This window comes from Labrus mixtus, chromosome 7, assembly GCF_963584025.1.
Source record: "Labrus mixtus chromosome 7, fLabMix1.1, whole genome shotgun sequence".
Taxonomy (NCBI): Eukaryota; Metazoa; Chordata; class Actinopteri; order Labriformes; family Labridae; genus Labrus; species Labrus mixtus.
This window is the reverse complement of record NC_083618.1, coordinates 1,289,562-1,305,920: the sequence shown is the minus strand read 5'-3', so window position 1 is coordinate 1,305,920 and position 16,359 is coordinate 1,289,562. Positions and strand designations below refer to the sequence as shown.

Here is a 16,359-nt window from a genome sequence, read left to right as displayed (position 1 = left end):
TTTGATTATGTTTGAAACAATTAAAAATGTCCCATTTAATTATTATTTTTAAATTTTTATCCTTGAGATAGGTGGGAAAATGTTAAGTGAATAAATGTCTGGATCATTTTGTCCACAGGTGAAGGGGGGAAAATGAAATGTCACAAAATATGTTACTTGTTGAGATTCATATCTTGGCTTGAAGTGGGACTCGAACCATTCTTAGATTCCCACAGGTAGGTTAAGTCTGGAAAGAAACATTTTTAACTGACAGAAAAGGACAAAAAAAGAGAAGATATGAAAATGTTGGTTGGTGCATCACCGCCACAAAGATGTCACATTAGGAAAAAAAATGGGGTTGAACTACAAATACCAGAGGCCACCTGTTTTGTGTGTACTTTTTCTGTTGTGCAAACGCTACACAATTTTATTCTAGTAGGACCACAGGAATTGGTCAAACATGTTCACCTATAAGATGATATATTATAAGCCATGTGCAGAGAGGTTTGTGAATGTGTGCCTGGGAAAAATGTGTCAAAAAGTCTTTGAAGCGCCATTTAAATATAAGTTGTGTTCCTTTTCTTTGTTCTGTCACGTTTAGTAGGCCTACCGTCTAGGGTCCAAACATACACACACTTTAAAAGTATCACAAATAAGGGTCGCAATTTTTCATGAGAAGTTGGTTGGGGGTTGCTGAGGCTAGACCAGTTGTGCAGAGCCGGTGTTATAAGGAGAGCAAGGAGGAGAAGGTTCAAGCCCCTCGATTGTCATGGGGAATGTGAGGTCGCTGGTGAACAAGGTGGACGAACTCGGAGCACTCATAAGATCACAGCGTGAATACCGAGAATGCAGTTTAATGTGTTTCACCGAGACATGGATGCAGGAGAATATTCCGGACGCAAACACAACAATGAATGGATTTATGACTGTACGGGCTGACCGGGATCACAGGCTGAGCGGTAAGAAGAGAGGAGGGGGGCTTGCTCTGCTTGTGAATAACCGATGGTGTCATCCTTCTCACATTAATGTAAAGGAGCGCATCTGCACCCCTAACATCGAACTGTTAGCCGTGAGTCTGCGTCCATACTATCTCCCGAAGGAATTTATTTATTTATTTAGGGTGAGGTGCTCTGCAAACAATAAACCCTGGATCACCAGTGATTTAAAATGTCTGCTAAATAAAAAGAAGAAGGCATTCAGGGACGGTGACAGTGAGTTTCTGAAGACCGTACAGAGGGAGTTGCAGGGGACTGTGCTGTCCCCTTTCCTCTTCACACTATACACCTCAGACTTCCAGTATAACTCTGAGGCTTGTCACTTACAGAAGTTCTCAGACGATACTGCGGTAGTGGGGTGTATCAGTGGTGGAGAGGAGACAGAATACAGGATGCTGGTGGATAACTTTGTTGCATGGAGTGGGAAGAACCACCTGGTGTTAAATGTAACAAAGACCAAGGAAACGGTGGTGGACTTTGTAAAATAGATATAATAGATATTGTAAAAACTGATGTCAAATTGAAACGGGACAAAATGTATAATTCAACAGGATGTTTCAAACTATGCAATGAACCAAGTGCAGTTCACTTACACGGTTTACTGTTACAGAGTTGGTAGTTGAGGCAAAGTGAAAAGTGCCTAGTTTGCTGTTTTGCTTTATTTCCGTCTCTATTTATTCATAGAGCCCGCCCCGTGTTGACTGAAACCAACACTTCCCAAAACACACACACACAGCAGCGTGATGCTTCCATCTGCTGACTTTGAGGACACCCACTGGTTTTCGACAGAAAGGAACGGAATGCACCAGTTAGTTATTACCGTACCTGCAGGTCCTCCCTGTTCCTACCTGTGTCCTACGTCATCAGAAAGCAGCCAATACGCAGGTTAGAACCTAATATTTACAGTCTATGGTTAAAACAGCTGTTTCTTTATTCTCAATGCGGAAGAAGTTACGAAGGCGTCTTTTGTCTTCAGTCAAGTTGGAGTGACTGTAAAGCCACGGGTCTATAATTTACGACAGTGACTTGGTTTTGACGCGACATATCCCGAGATATCGTTTAAAGCAGCTAACGCTAACTTATGAGGAACAGTTGTCAGATACAGCACGGCTAGCTGCAGCAGCTAACAAGGTAAGCTAACCTTTCAGCTTATTTATTTATTTCATGTGAGCTATATAAACTTTCTACACGACAAAGTTAAGAATGGTGAGTTGATAAGAATAAACTAACTTGAATTAATTAATTAATTGTGGTGTTATTGTTGTTGTAGCATAACAGGTTTATCAAGGGCTGACAGTTTAAAAAGTTACAATAACAAAACCAAAGCATATGTAATAAAACTACTGAGCTAGTGAAGACTAGTTTGTGATGCAATATACTGTCTAGATATTATTTTAATCTTCTAATCCATTAAGATAGCATACCAGCTAACTTCTTGTTAGTATGTAGTCCCTCTATGTCTGTAATTCATGATGTACTGTGTGTGTGTGTGTGTGTGTGTGTGTGTGTGTCATACTCCATGGGAACATAAGAGAGTGGGATCTCTCTCCAGTCTCTTTTGTCTATATTGCTTCCTTCCAGCATGACAGGGATCACAGCAAGTACAACTAACTACCTGTGGTCAATACAAGATGTCCTGGGTCAAGGAGCTACTGCCAGTGTCTACAAGGCCCGCAACAAGGTAGTAAGAGAAAGTGTTTTTCACTCTCAGACTCAAAAACATAATTTTTTCCATCCGCCTATACCTCAGATGTTGCAACCTACACTTTTACTTGCAGTGACACCAGGATGTGTGATAAGAAAAGGTTGTGGTTGCATTGCTGATGACATTAAATGACGTTTTGATGTGTGATGCTGATCTGTAAATGTGTGTGCGTGTGTGTGTGGGTGCATGTACGTCTGCGGCATACAGAGGTCGGGTGAGCTGGTTGCTGTCAAGGTGTTTAACACGATGAGCTACAACCGCCCCCATGACGTCCAGATGCGAGAGTTTGAGATGCTCAGGAAGCTGAGCCACAGCAATATTGTCCGGCTGTTTGCTGTGGAAGAAGTAAGGCTACCATAAGAGGTGTTAACTCAAGAACTGGCGAAAAGGGAGAACTCAGTTGTGTGAAGATATTATGAATCAATAACTGTGTAAAATAGGGTAGCAGCTTTCTTCCAAAATGGTTATAGAACATTGATAAGGAGAGCGTTTGTGCATGTGAAAGGGTGCCTTCAAGGCAGGTTTAGGAGAGGGCTCGCTCAATTAAATGACATATATGGGGCTTAATTGATTTTCCTGCTCAGTTACCATGGTGAGTTATATTGCAGAACCAGCCTACCAATTCAGCTTCATATAGCTAGTGTCAAAGAATGTGGGACAGGCTGTGACAAATTCATTCAGGTGTATTTTTTACACTCCATGCACTTACTTTTTGTGTTCAAAATCACAAGGTCAGGCATTTTCTTTGAATGTTACCAAGGCGTATGGTTCAGTTTGCCTGAACGGTAGATTTAAAGACTTTTAAGATTATAATAAAATCATGGAAATACATCTAATCATTGTCACTATCTCCAAAAAAAATTAATCAAACTATGTAGCCCAAATCACATCAAAGACAACTCCAAGTGCACCGTGTAAAAAGAGTTAAAAGAAAATGAGGAGTTTCTAACTGGTTATGAAACAGACTGATATTTATACTGAGGCCTCTTTGTGACCTACAAAAGCAAACGAGGCCATCAGAAACCACATTGATCATTTCTATAGAGTTACATACATACACTGTGGGTAAGAATAGATTAAAGGGGCACAGCTTTGTCCACAGCGGGCGCAAATTAGACACTTATCATCATATTTCCCTGCCACACTTTCCCTTCGATGGGCTTCTAAGCTTTATGTATCAGACCATGTACAGCAAGCTCACCTGGCAGAACTTGTACCATAATGCAGATTCCTAGGTTCAATTTAAGGCCCCCCTCATTTACTGCACATCATCATCTCTCTCCTTTTCTCTTTCTTTAGCTGTCATTGTCCATTTAAGGAGCTTTCAAATGAAATAAAGAAAGCAGATTTCAATCAGCTGCTTACATCAGTGCTTCTACATGTTTATCCGTACAGGTTAACTAGGCCATGGTGGCTCCACACACACACCTCACAGATAAGGCTAAAATAGTGCACTACAGATCGACTAACAAGTAGGCTTGTGTATTAACACTATTCCTTATATAATCCTCCTCAAAACAGAACGATTTGTTTTGCTGCTGAGAAGATGACATTTGGCACATGGTACCCTCTTCTATTTCTCTTCTCTGCTGCTCATGTTCTCCTTGCACACGCACAATGCAACTTTCATTGAGCCCTAAGAGAGTTCCGTTTAATTGGAGAAAGCTTATTTTTTTTATTAGTGGAACTGCTTGAGCTTTAAGCGAAACTGAGCATATTTTAACAATGGCTTATTCACACTGAGCTTATGCAAGTAAAAACTCAGCTTTCTTAAGCTGCCTTTGCGGAATAAACCTCCTTTACCACAAAGTTAGACACTAGAGTTAGAGAGCTTTCATCGTGCATTTCCAACAAATGTTCTCAGTTACTATTTTTTCACAAATATATATCAGTAGTTATTTGTTGTTTCTTTAAATAATGTAGACTTCTTGAGGCAGTACCTTTTCCTTATAATTTTCATGAAGCCAACAGAATGGAAGGGGCACTTGGGGAAGTGACTGTAAAACATTCACCCATTCAATTTTCATTTTGCAAAAAAGAGCCATCAAACCCGCTATTCATTCAGTTAAAGTTGTTGAAATTTCATGAATTAGTTGATTACAGTATTCTGCAAATTATGTTTAAAGCTAATCAGAAAACATTGCCAAAAAACATCCAAAACAGATTTGAAAAAAGGGAAAGCCGTTATAATTTAAAAGGAACACAGATCTTTAATAAACCGAGATTCAGAACCAAATTGAGGGAACGTTGTTTTACTGTGAAAGGAATCGGTTTATGGAACAATCTCAACAGAGAAACTAAAGAATCAAAATCAAACATGATATTTAAAAAAAAAGAAAAATTAAAGCCAGTTTGTTGAATAAATATGTGGAAATATGTCAGTGAGATGTATTGTTCTGTTTCAATATGCTTTGTACGGTGTAAAATGAATTGTTAAGGAGGACCTACGATGGGGCTGCCAGTGGCTGTGTTTACCTGCAGCCAATTTATTTTAATTTTAATTGTTTTTGAATGAAGTGTTCTGTTTTGTTTTAATTAATGCTTTGTGAAAGAGGGGCAGATCTAATAAGATTAGTCTTCTTTCTGCTCCTTTTCATTCAAAATTTGAGATTTTATGTTTGTTTGTTTTTCTTAACTTTATTGTTTGTTTGAATGAAATAAAATTTACAAAAAAAACAAAAGTGCAGCTCACCTCTCTCTCCCTCTCTCTAGATGCCCTCTAAAAACAAGGTGCTGGTGATGGAGTATTGTTCAGGAGGAAGTCTGCTCAGCCTGCTTGAGGAGCCAGAAAATGCCTTTGGCCTGCCTGAAACCGAGTTCCTTATAGTTTTGCAGTGTGTTGGTGGGTGTGATTCTTAGTACTAACCGGGTAATCTGGAAAACCTAAATTAAAGTGTCCTGGTTTGTCTTCGCTTCAGTGCAGGGCATGAACCACCTGCGAGAAAACGGAGTGGTTCACCGGGACATCAAGCCTGGTAACATCATGCGACAGGTTGGGGAGGACGGAAAGTCTGTTTATAAGCTGACTGACTTTGGAGCAGCGAGAGAGCTGGAAGATGATGAGAAGTTTCTGTCGATCTATGGAACCGAAGAGTATCTGGTAAGATAAAAGCCTTGTGTGTGTACTGTGTGGGAAGAGAACGGTGTTTCCAAATAAAAAGGGAATATAAAAAAAAACGAGTGCATGCCTCTGCCAAAGCTGTAATTATCTTTAACTATTTTCTTCAGGGTAATGTTAATATAATATGTAATATGTAAACCTCAGAACTTACGAGGGACGAACCTGAATCCAAATGTGAATTCGGCAAGGCACGGATAATGAGATGGACACAGATATTTTTTACACCCGAATATGCTAGTTATTATTCTGAAATTTAAAAAAGAAAGTCAATTTCATGTTATTTTTGTACACTTCATTGCTGGATTAATTCACTGTGGACACATGTATATGTTTCACTCATTAGATCGGCATTTAAGACCGATGAACAGATGATGGATTTCCCTCACTCTGTACACCTCGCATGTCACAGGTCTGTGTGTTCTGCAGACGACCACAGAGATAGAGAGACGTCTGCTGTTCATTTTATTTGAATGCATTTGTTGCAGCACAACTTCAAAGTCCGATATGAATAGAATAGAATAGAACTTTATTTGTCCACAAGGTGGAAAATTGTCTTTGGCTTCATGAGAACAAGACAGAAAAAACAACATTATGACAAACAAGACAACATTCAAGCACAACAGGAAACCAGGAGAGCACCTGTAGTCCTCGACAACATCACAGTCAGCATGGTTCGTGAATTTAAAATAATAATTTAAAATAATACGCCAGAGTTTTACAACATTTCATAAAGTTATAGGTTTAAAAACAGCAATTTCATAAAACAATGTGCAGTTAGAGTTGAGGGGGGGTTGTTTTTTCCTTTATGAATTTAATAATTTTATTGACACAAATTATTTTTTATAAACATTTTTTGTGGCTCTTGGCAGTCTGAATCGCCGACCTGATGGAAACACTTCGAACTGGGAGTGCAGTGGATGAGAAGGGTCACTTGTTATGTCCTGGGCTTTCTTTTTAGTGTTCAGTACATGCCTGTCACAAAGTGGCATCTATGATTTTACTAGCGGTATTGACCACTCTTGTCAGTTTGCTTTTACATTTAACATCTAAATGCCCGTACCATGCGACCATGTTAAAAGACGAAATACTTTCTACCAGATTCTTGTTCACCATTTCAAGAATATTTTTACTCACCCCAAACTCATTCAGCTTCCTAAGTAGGTGTAGCCTCTGCAGAGCTATTTTAAAGACATAGTCTGTGTTATCTATGAATTTGAGGTGACAATCGATGTAAGTTCCTAAATATTTAAAGCAGTTTACCTTTTCAACAATTTCCCCCAGAAATATTGTTTTTACTGGATATAACCATTTCTTTAGTTTTACTAATGTTTATCTGTAAAGCACTCGATAGACACCAGTTCTGGAGCGAAGCTACATGATTAATCTCTCTCTCTCACTATCTCACTCTCTCTCTCTCTCTCACGCTCACTCACTCTCTCTCTCACTCTCACATTCTCTCTCACCCTCTCTCTCATTCTCACACTCTCTCACTCATTATCTCTTTTTCTCCCTCACTCTATCTCACTCACACTCTCTCACTCTCTCTCTCACTATCTCTAACTCTCTCTCACTATCTCTCACACTCTCTCTCTCACTCATTCTCTCTCTTTATCTCCCTCACTCTATCTCACTCACACTATCTCTCTCACTCTCTCACTATCGCTCACTCTCCCTCTCACTCACTCTCTCTCGCTCTCTCTCCCTCACTCTCTCACTCTTTCTCTCTCTTTTTATCTCGCTCTCTCTCGTGCGTGGTCGGTGCGCGTACAGGCAGGTGCGAGTGTCTCTGCCATTCAAAGACAAAAACAAGAACCCTGAAAAAAAAATGGATCACATTTTCACTGCAGAAATCATCACATTCTGCAAAATAATCATATCAGCTATACATAGGCTAGTTTAAAGCTGCTGCTCTACAGCAACACAGTTATGCACCAGTTGTTTCTGGTATAAACCCTACCCACTTCTGGTTCTCTATCCAAATAAAGATACAGATACTTTTTTGGTTTACCAGATACAGATACAAATAGTGACGTCTTTGCACACCCCTAGAGATAATTAAAACTTGATAGATAAGTAATGAAAAGGGTGTTCAGAGGTACCTATGTGTGTTAGTCCAAGATTTTATATAGTTGATAGAAAAAATAGTTTGATGTATCCTCCTGACTAAAAAGGTCTGACAACAATATAAACGTCATGATTTTTATAACGGGCAAGATAAACTCTAGAAACCCTGTTGGGTATAACATTTTGATCAACCACTTTAATATGTAGCATTCGTTTTAAGATTTTATGTACAGACTCCCCTTCTTTCATACTTACTGCACGGTTATCCAGCAGGTCATTCTGAGATACCCTTAGCACTCATATTCCATTACAGCTGCATTAAAAAAAACATGAGGTGACTTCATGAGCAGATCATCTTTTTACTGCCTCATCGGCAAGGGAGCAGGATAAAAAAATTCAAGTCAAACGTGCTAAAATGATAAAACACCAATAAAAAGCATGTCCAGTGAGCCCCATTGATTGACAGTGAGAAGACTATTGCACATTTTTGTAAACTTCTCCTTTCTTCAGTTCTCCTCTAGGGAAACTCTCAAGACATGGCAGCAGAAATAATGTTGCTATCCACTGTTTTGATGATAACTTGGCCTGAAGAGAAGAATGCATTTGGTTTTATGGAGCATATTTAGAACAAAGTAAAGGATGCAATCACACTAGCCTATATCGTTCACACTATTCCTTTGGTTATGATACTTAAGTTGTTTGCTTACCCCCACGGAACTGAACCTCCTATTGCTATAAAACCAGTTTCTCCTTTGAAATGAATTTCTATGGGATGTGTGTGCATGGTGTGTTTCTTTTTTTATGATCCCCTCTGTGTGTGACTATGCTGCAGCTCGAGCTGGAAATAATTTGTTACCAGTGTAATGTATTCTTGGCAAAGATGACTGTCAGTCAATCAGTGAGGCCCGGTGGAGGCCAGATGTTAAAAACCTCAAAGCAAATTGTGTCAAGACTTTGTAGCCACCTAGTGGACAAATTTAAATTACCACAGTTTTAAGACTGTTACATATCTGGTAGGACTGTTACAGATGTCTTTGACATGCTTGTATTTTTAGTGACTTCCCTGGAGAAACACTACAGATTTGGTATTTTTGCCTTTATAGGATAGACAGGAAATGTTGTGATGAAGGAGTTGGGTAGACATGCATCAAAAGGTCAGACCAACAACCGATGTGTTGAGAGTGATCGCCTCTTCTCTACCAACTGAGCTGCAACCCCAAAATCCCACTTTCACTGGACAAGTTCAGATGTGATCTTAGCGGCTATCAACATATGATATATTATCCAAATATGAAGACTTCTCTGACTGTACATGTGTTTGTGTTTGTTTGTGTGCAGCACCCGGACATGTATGAACGTGCTGTGTTGCGCAAGCCTCATCAGAAATCCTATGGAGTGAGTGTAGACCTGTGGAGTATTGGTGTGACATTTTACCACACTGCCACTGGGAGTCTTCCCTTCACACCATATGGTGGACCCCGCAGGAACAAACCCACCATGTGAGTTATTTTATTACATTTGCAACATAAACCACAGGCCTTATACTTATGATATAAACATCTGATTTTAATCTACAGCCCTTCAACCAAAGTTTAAAGACTTTTTTTCAGTTGAGACAGATTTCCTAGTCATATTTATAAGAAATGATGACATGAAGTTCTGGTTTAAGCTTCTCCCTAGACCAGCATCACCAGTCTATCATTTTTTGAAAGCATACTACAATGTAAACAATTAGTGATGTCTGTAGATGTCCTTGTGGAGAAAGCTGTTTTGCTGCAATTGTGTCTCCAGGCCTCCTGGGGTTTGTGCAGAACAATAATGTCTATCAATAACCAATCAGTCTTTGTCTTGTTGTGCAGGTTCAAAATAACTACAGAGAAGCCGATGGGAGCTATAGCTGGAATACAGCGCGTGGCAGACGGACCTATAGAGTGGAGCTACAGCCTTCCTCACAGCTGTCAACTTTCACAGTATGTCACACCAAACGGAGCCCTTCAATATGTATTTCAGTGACACCATAATGAAAACACATGATACTTCTTCTTGATTGACTCCATCTATTTCTCCCCTGGTCTGTAGAGGTCTGACAGTGCAGCTGGTTCCGGTCCTGGCAGGTATACTGGAGGCTGACCAGGAGAGGTGTTGGGGTTTTGACCAGTTCTTCACAGCCACCACAGACATCCTGCAGCGACAGCCAGTTCACCTCTTCTCTCTGCAACAGGCCCAGGCGCATTGCATCTACATAAACCACTACAACACGTAAGTCTGTGCAAATATAAACACCCTCCAGAATAAAGCAGTCAACAGCAGGGTTTTAATGGCTCAGAGAAGTCCTCTGGGGGTGACTACACCTGCAGTAGGCCTGAACGGCCTGCCTCAAGTCATTGCAACAAGGCTGTGTTACCGCCATTTCACAGCAGTCCCCATAACACATTCATTTTTTAAACCTCGTATTCATTCCTATATGAGAATCAGAATATAAAGAAATAATAATCCTTAAAATAATATATTCCCTTAGGTTACAACTAGAGCAAAAAGAAAGTGTTCATTTTAGTAACACTAATACGTAATGCCATCGCAGCAAAAAATAACAACTATATCCGTAAATACTTACATTAATATTGCCCGCCTGTAATAAACCCACACTTAAATTTCACTCCACACATGGAAAGACAGCACTTAGCACGCTTAGTAAGCAAAGAGTGACAAAAAGAACAAACGGAGCACTGAATGAGAGACAAAACATTTGAATAAAATTACATTTTTTAAGGATTCCTTTCACTGTCGTTGTAAACCACTTTTTGGTAACGAAAAAAATTAACATGTATTTGAATGATTAGTTTTGTACTTTATAATATCTCAGCTTTGGCATTTTTTTCTCACCTGATTTCCACAGGGCTTTCTAAAACATCTGCAGGTGGTGCCAAAAATGTCTATATGCAAAACAATCCAACTCTCTACGTCAGCCTTTCCCAAACTTAAAGACTGCCGCGGCCCGCTTTGAAATACAAAATTACTCCGGGACCCGTTATACTTTTTTTTTATGACTACATCTATAACTTTCAGTAAGGGTAAATTATTGGACATGACAACATGATATTATGGCAAGATAGACACAAAAGTTTACTAAACAATATGTCTATGAATAGTCATGACACGCCTTACTAATCACTTAAAGGGTTGACTCATGGTGAATCATCATTATTGTGATATTTATTTTATTTTTAAAATTGGTGGAGGGCTTTTCGCGGCCCACCTGCAGTACCCACACGGCCCACCAGGGGGCTGCGGCCCACACTTTGGGAAGCACTGTTCTACAGACAAAAGGTTGACAGTTGGACTGAAATTAGAAAAATGTCCATCAACTTTAAAGGTGCACTGTGGAGTTTTGGTAGAGAAATGTGAAAGTTGGAGAAGTGTACAGATTCTGTCTGTGGTACATGTTCATAACTCTATACACAAACTGTCCTTAGAGGAAAATTTGTGTGTTTAGTTCAGAAAATATAGCATATAATTGTTTCACTTCTCCAACTTTCCAATTTCACTACCAAATCTACATAGTGCACCTTTAAGCTGATGTCTAGTCTGATCTGCAGGTGCAACATACTTCCAGATTCACTTAAACTTGCAGATAAGATAAGAACTTCAAACTGTGGAATTTGACCCAGATATAAAAAATTCATTTTCATAAGTGTTTTGTTTCCATGTCTGCATACAGAATGTTATATTGTGCTGCTATGCAAATTGTACTTTCCTGAAGCGACCTTTAAATGGGCCTGCCTGCTCAGCATGTTGTTTACTTCACAGCATGACTCAAGAGTAGGACAGCTTCACAAAGTGAATCACATTTAAATGAGGTGGTACAAAGTGGGAGGTTGTTATTTTATTCAGAAGTCGGGCTGACGAGACGACGTGACTCGTTCAGTAGATGATTACACCAACAAGCCCATGTGCAGAAAACTAGGTTTATTCCTTTATTTGAATGAGATAAAGGATTTTAAAAAAGTGGTCTGGATGCCAGAAATCCTCTCTTCTCTTAATCCTCTCAGGGTGTCAGTATTCTTTGAGGAGGTTGCCTCTCAGACTGGTATTGGAGTACAGCTGCAACATCTACTGTACCTGGGTCACGACCTCCCTCTGGAAGGCAACATGAAGGTGGTCAACCTCCCGAGTACTTCAAGAGCCCAGCCTCTGATTCTGCTCAGCTGCGGGCCTGAAGCAAACCCCAGCCTTCCCTTCAGAGAACGTAAGACAATCAAAGACAATGAACGCCTTTGAAATGTTCCTGTGAAGTCCTCAGGATTCCTCTTCTTTATTCTTTGCTTTCTCCCCCAAGGGAGCTATGAAAGAGTCAATACGAGGTGTATTCCAGCATCACACCTACTCAAACAAATATCTTTGTCAGTTAGTGGCTTTACGCAAGTCTGTTGATGAATATTTCTATAAATGCAACAGTTTTTTTTGCTTTTCTTTGTAGCAGAGACTCCTGTCATCCCATCCAAGTTTGATGTTGTGGCAGACTATCACTTCACTAAGGTGAATTGATTTATTCAATGTCTCCCAACACATTATTTAACACATTATTTCCCCCTTCTAACCATTCCCTTCTCTGTAGGTAACGGTGGGAGTGGTCCACCAGTATCTCAGGATGGTAAAGTTGCTGCACTCACATAGAGAGCTACTCCTTCAAGGATACTACAGCTACATGTGAGACTCGCACGTGCTAAAATGAGGATCATTTGCTTAATTTCACTGAGTAATGTAACTCTAGATGATGACCCTTGTCAAATGTTTTCTCCTCCATGTCCTCCTCTCTTCTTCCACAGGATGAGGCTGCGCAGGGAGTGTGGAGAAGCGATGCACAGTATTGCCATGATCACTGTTAGACTTCAGTCCTGCCTCAGCGTAGAACACAGGCTTCACACACTGTGAGTTGATGTACTTTTAGTCACAGCTCTATGTTTTCATGACAAGCCTTATGATACACAGCAGTTGGGAAAAAATGGAGTTGTCATTTTTTGTCTTATCCAGAGTGTTATGTAGGTTTTATATTCCTAGTATGAATTAACTATATTGTTAAACATGTAACTTTTGTAACCTCCTCTTTCTTTACCTCTCCTCCAATATCTGTTGCGACTTTATTTTTTAAGGGGCCAACATACTTCAGAAAACCAAGGTTCAGGTGATGGCAACCAAAAGCTGCAGCTGGTGAGTGACGTCAGCATGAAGCATCACACGGCCTGGTTTGGTCGATGTTAGTAATGGAAAGGATGTCAGGAATAAGACCTTTTACATATTTTTATGGCATAATTCTAAGTTTAGGAATATATGGTTGAGAATGACTGATCACTGGGAAGAATGTGAGCATTTCGACAGGTATGATGGCCAGAATACGTAAGATGCATTTTCTGCTATTTGAATTTAACCCAGCTTTTATTTTGAAATAAAATAAAGACCTTCTGATAGATCGAAGGTTACAACAATAACTTAATCACGGAAAAAGAAACGGCTAAAGGGAACGGTAAAAAAGTGAAATGTTTTATGTCTTGAGGTCAGTATTACTTTTGACCTGTCGACTGAGCTGTCTGAGAAATGAGCAATTTAAAGACACATTAGTGTTGTTTTTTTATTTTATTTTTTATTGAAGGTTTTTTTTATTTTTTTTAAATAAAACAGAAACAGGCAATGGGAAAAAAAATACAAGGAAAAACTCTAAACATAAATTATTCAGAAGCTATATGTTCCCAAGCCTGCCTGCAAGTTCCCACCTCCCCCCCCACGCATGTTCCCAGTTTCGTACATACATATATCCACACAAACCTATACACATATACATACATATCAGTCAATAATAATTGATTAATACAAATAATAAATAAAATAAAAAACAACAACAAAAATGAAGAATACAATTCATGCATCGATGTTGTCCTAAAATATTTTCATGTTGTCAGAAATAGACTATGGACTGACAAGCCCCTTATTGGTGCCATAGATAACATAGGACCACATGCAAAATATTCACAAATATTTAAAATGGTTGTTCTGGTGTAAACCTCCTTATGACATGATATGTTGTCAATGTTCCACATTTAAAGTGCAATTGTTTTACCTGTATACATTTTTAGTTAGAAAATACAGTATTTTATAAATTCCTGCCCGGTTATATATGTCTCTAAATACATACATATACACATATATACATACATGCACTTACTCTTATACATATACCCATCCTCACACATACTGTACATAAATACACATACTCACTCACACATTAGTGTTGTTCCTTTCCCTCACTGTGACTACAGGGAGACTCAGCAGTGTGTGCCTAAAGGGACAAGATATCATTGATATTGGATTGGTGCCTTGCTCAATGGTACCTCAGCAGTTCTCCAGAAGTGAACTGGCACCTCTCCAGCTATTAAACCAATTTCCAGACATGGAAAACCTGGACTTGTCTATGTTAGAATGTAAACTATTCTAACCATTAGACTTTGCCTTATTCAGCTATCAGAGTGTGTGTCTGCTGTCTCTGCAGGTCCACCAGCACCTGCCCATATACGCCACTGGCATCCAAGAGTTTCAGAACCGACTGGACCATCTGCAGATAGAGCAGGCCAAACTAGCAGAGACGCTCGCCAATGACAAGAGGTAATCTCGGATTCAAGCTTCAGGGAGGCCTCATGAACGTGTGGTGTTTGACCTCTGACCTCTTATCTCTCACAGCTGTCAGAAGATGGAGATGCTGCTGCAGAAGATAACAGTCATTCACCAGCACTATCGTAAAGACAAACTAATTGGCAGTATGTATGTTTACCAGTGAAATTGGAAACACGTTCAGCCCTTTTGTTCTGGAATTAGTTGACAGGACCTTTTATATTTTTCTAATTTTTACCACAGAGTTGTCTTATAATGATGAGCAAATCCACAAGTTCGAAAAGTGAGTATGTGTCCACACAGCTGCTGCGCTGCTCGCCCAGTGTGTGAAGTTGTTATTCCTGTAATGTGATTGTTGCTCTTTTTCCCAGAATCCACCTGTCAACCCACATTAAGAGAGTGAAATCTCTCTTTAGAGACGACTGTGTGCAGAGATACAAAGAGCTTCTGGCCTCAGCCAGGACGTGGAGCAGGTCAGAACAGACTTGAGTTGCTTTATTTTATTTTACAAACATAGGTGAACTTTGGAGCAGATTAACATCAGCTGCTTCAGCCCAATCATTGATGAATATTTAAAGGAAGACAATAGGGCACTGTTATTGAGCAGAATCAGTTTTTTCTATTAAGTTTTTACTTTTCATGTTGTATCTTGAGTTTTAATTTGCATATTGAGTGGGGCCGGGTAGCCTTGCAATTATCTCAAGCACTCCATGATTTAAGGATTTAAGGATAGTCCAGGTTCGATTCTGACCCTCTGCACTTTTCTTTATCCTGGTATCCTATAGTATCCACTGTCCAGCAGGCATTGGTATATTGTAAAGATGTCCACTTTGACTTATTAAAGTGTGTCTTTATTTTACTTTACTTTTCAGTGTGTTACTGGAAAAGCAGACCCGCTTGCAAGACTTTGGCTCTTTCTCCACAGGCTTGTTGGCAGACCTGGAGATGAATAATCACCGCCAGAATAAGGTCAACATTCCACTTTTGGATCAGATTGTTACTTAACAGTGTACACATGTATGATTGACTGATGGTTATATATGAATTGAGTTTTTTTGGATTTGTTAGAGCTTTTTAAGTGGACATCTCAGTGATGTCACTCATGTTGCATCTCAGCATATTGATGATGTAACGTCTCGTCTGTCCTCCAAAGGCTCTGGACAGAATATTATCCAGTCTTCAGCCCAGTAGAGGAGCACAACAGTCTACAGTTGCACCCAGAGACAAGGACCAGATGGCCTTCAGGTGTGTGTCTTTATGTGTGGCCATGAAAGATAGAGTCAGTCTACCTGTTGCCATGATAACATGTCTTTCTTTGTTCAAGGATGCACCATCTAAAGGAGGAAATGGAGATTTTGGTGCAGGAACTACAGTTTAACAACAGCGTTATAGAGAGGTCAGTTTCTCCCTGTCAACTAGATATTCATTGGGTAGTAAGGACATTTGGATTATTACTTTTTGTTTTTGTTTTTGTTCTGTAGTTTGGGAGCAGTGAACTCTACAGCAGCTTTGGATCCAAGCTTGAGCAGACCATCTACGCTGTGACAAAGGTACGACATCATTTCATTTTAACACACACACACACACACACACACACACACACACACACACACACACACGTACAGAAACTCTCTCTCTGACAAGCACCTTATTTTAACTTCCCATCAGGAACAGTTATAGACATTATGGATTCTCTCCTTTGGACCGGCTACAGCAAGCGCTGCATGAAGAGGAAGCAGCCAAAGACAATCAATTAAATGTGAATCTCAGTTTAGAGATAAGATGCACAGGATGAAGAAGGAGGAAATGCTATTAATGGATTTTCTTTATTCAGT

The 16,359-nt window shown here is 39.6% G+C and overlaps 1 protein-coding gene across 1 annotated transcript; it reads left to right on the top strand.

The window, feature by feature from the left end:
- Positions 1-1,894: 1,894 nt before the first annotated feature.
- On the top strand, positions 1,895-16,120 carry ikbke (inhibitor of nuclear factor kappa B kinase subunit epsilon). The gene is made up of 21 exons (XM_061041986.1): positions 1,895-2,105; positions 2,556-2,655; positions 2,887-3,024; positions 5,392-5,521; positions 5,598-5,779; positions 9,203-9,363; positions 9,724-9,834; positions 9,944-10,123; positions 11,914-12,110; positions 12,342-12,400; positions 12,480-12,571; positions 12,691-12,792; positions 13,015-13,072; positions 14,406-14,518; positions 14,594-14,670; positions 14,768-14,807; positions 14,896-14,997; positions 15,397-15,493; positions 15,678-15,769; positions 15,849-15,920; positions 16,006-16,120. The coding sequence occupies exons 2-21, from the start codon at positions 2,557-2,559 to the stop codon at positions 16,067-16,069; spliced, it is 2,166 nt and encodes a 721-aa protein (XP_060897969.1). The 5' UTR covers positions 1,895-2,105; position 2,556; the 3' UTR covers positions 16,070-16,120.
- The last annotated feature ends 239 nt before the right edge of the window (positions 16,121-16,359 follow it).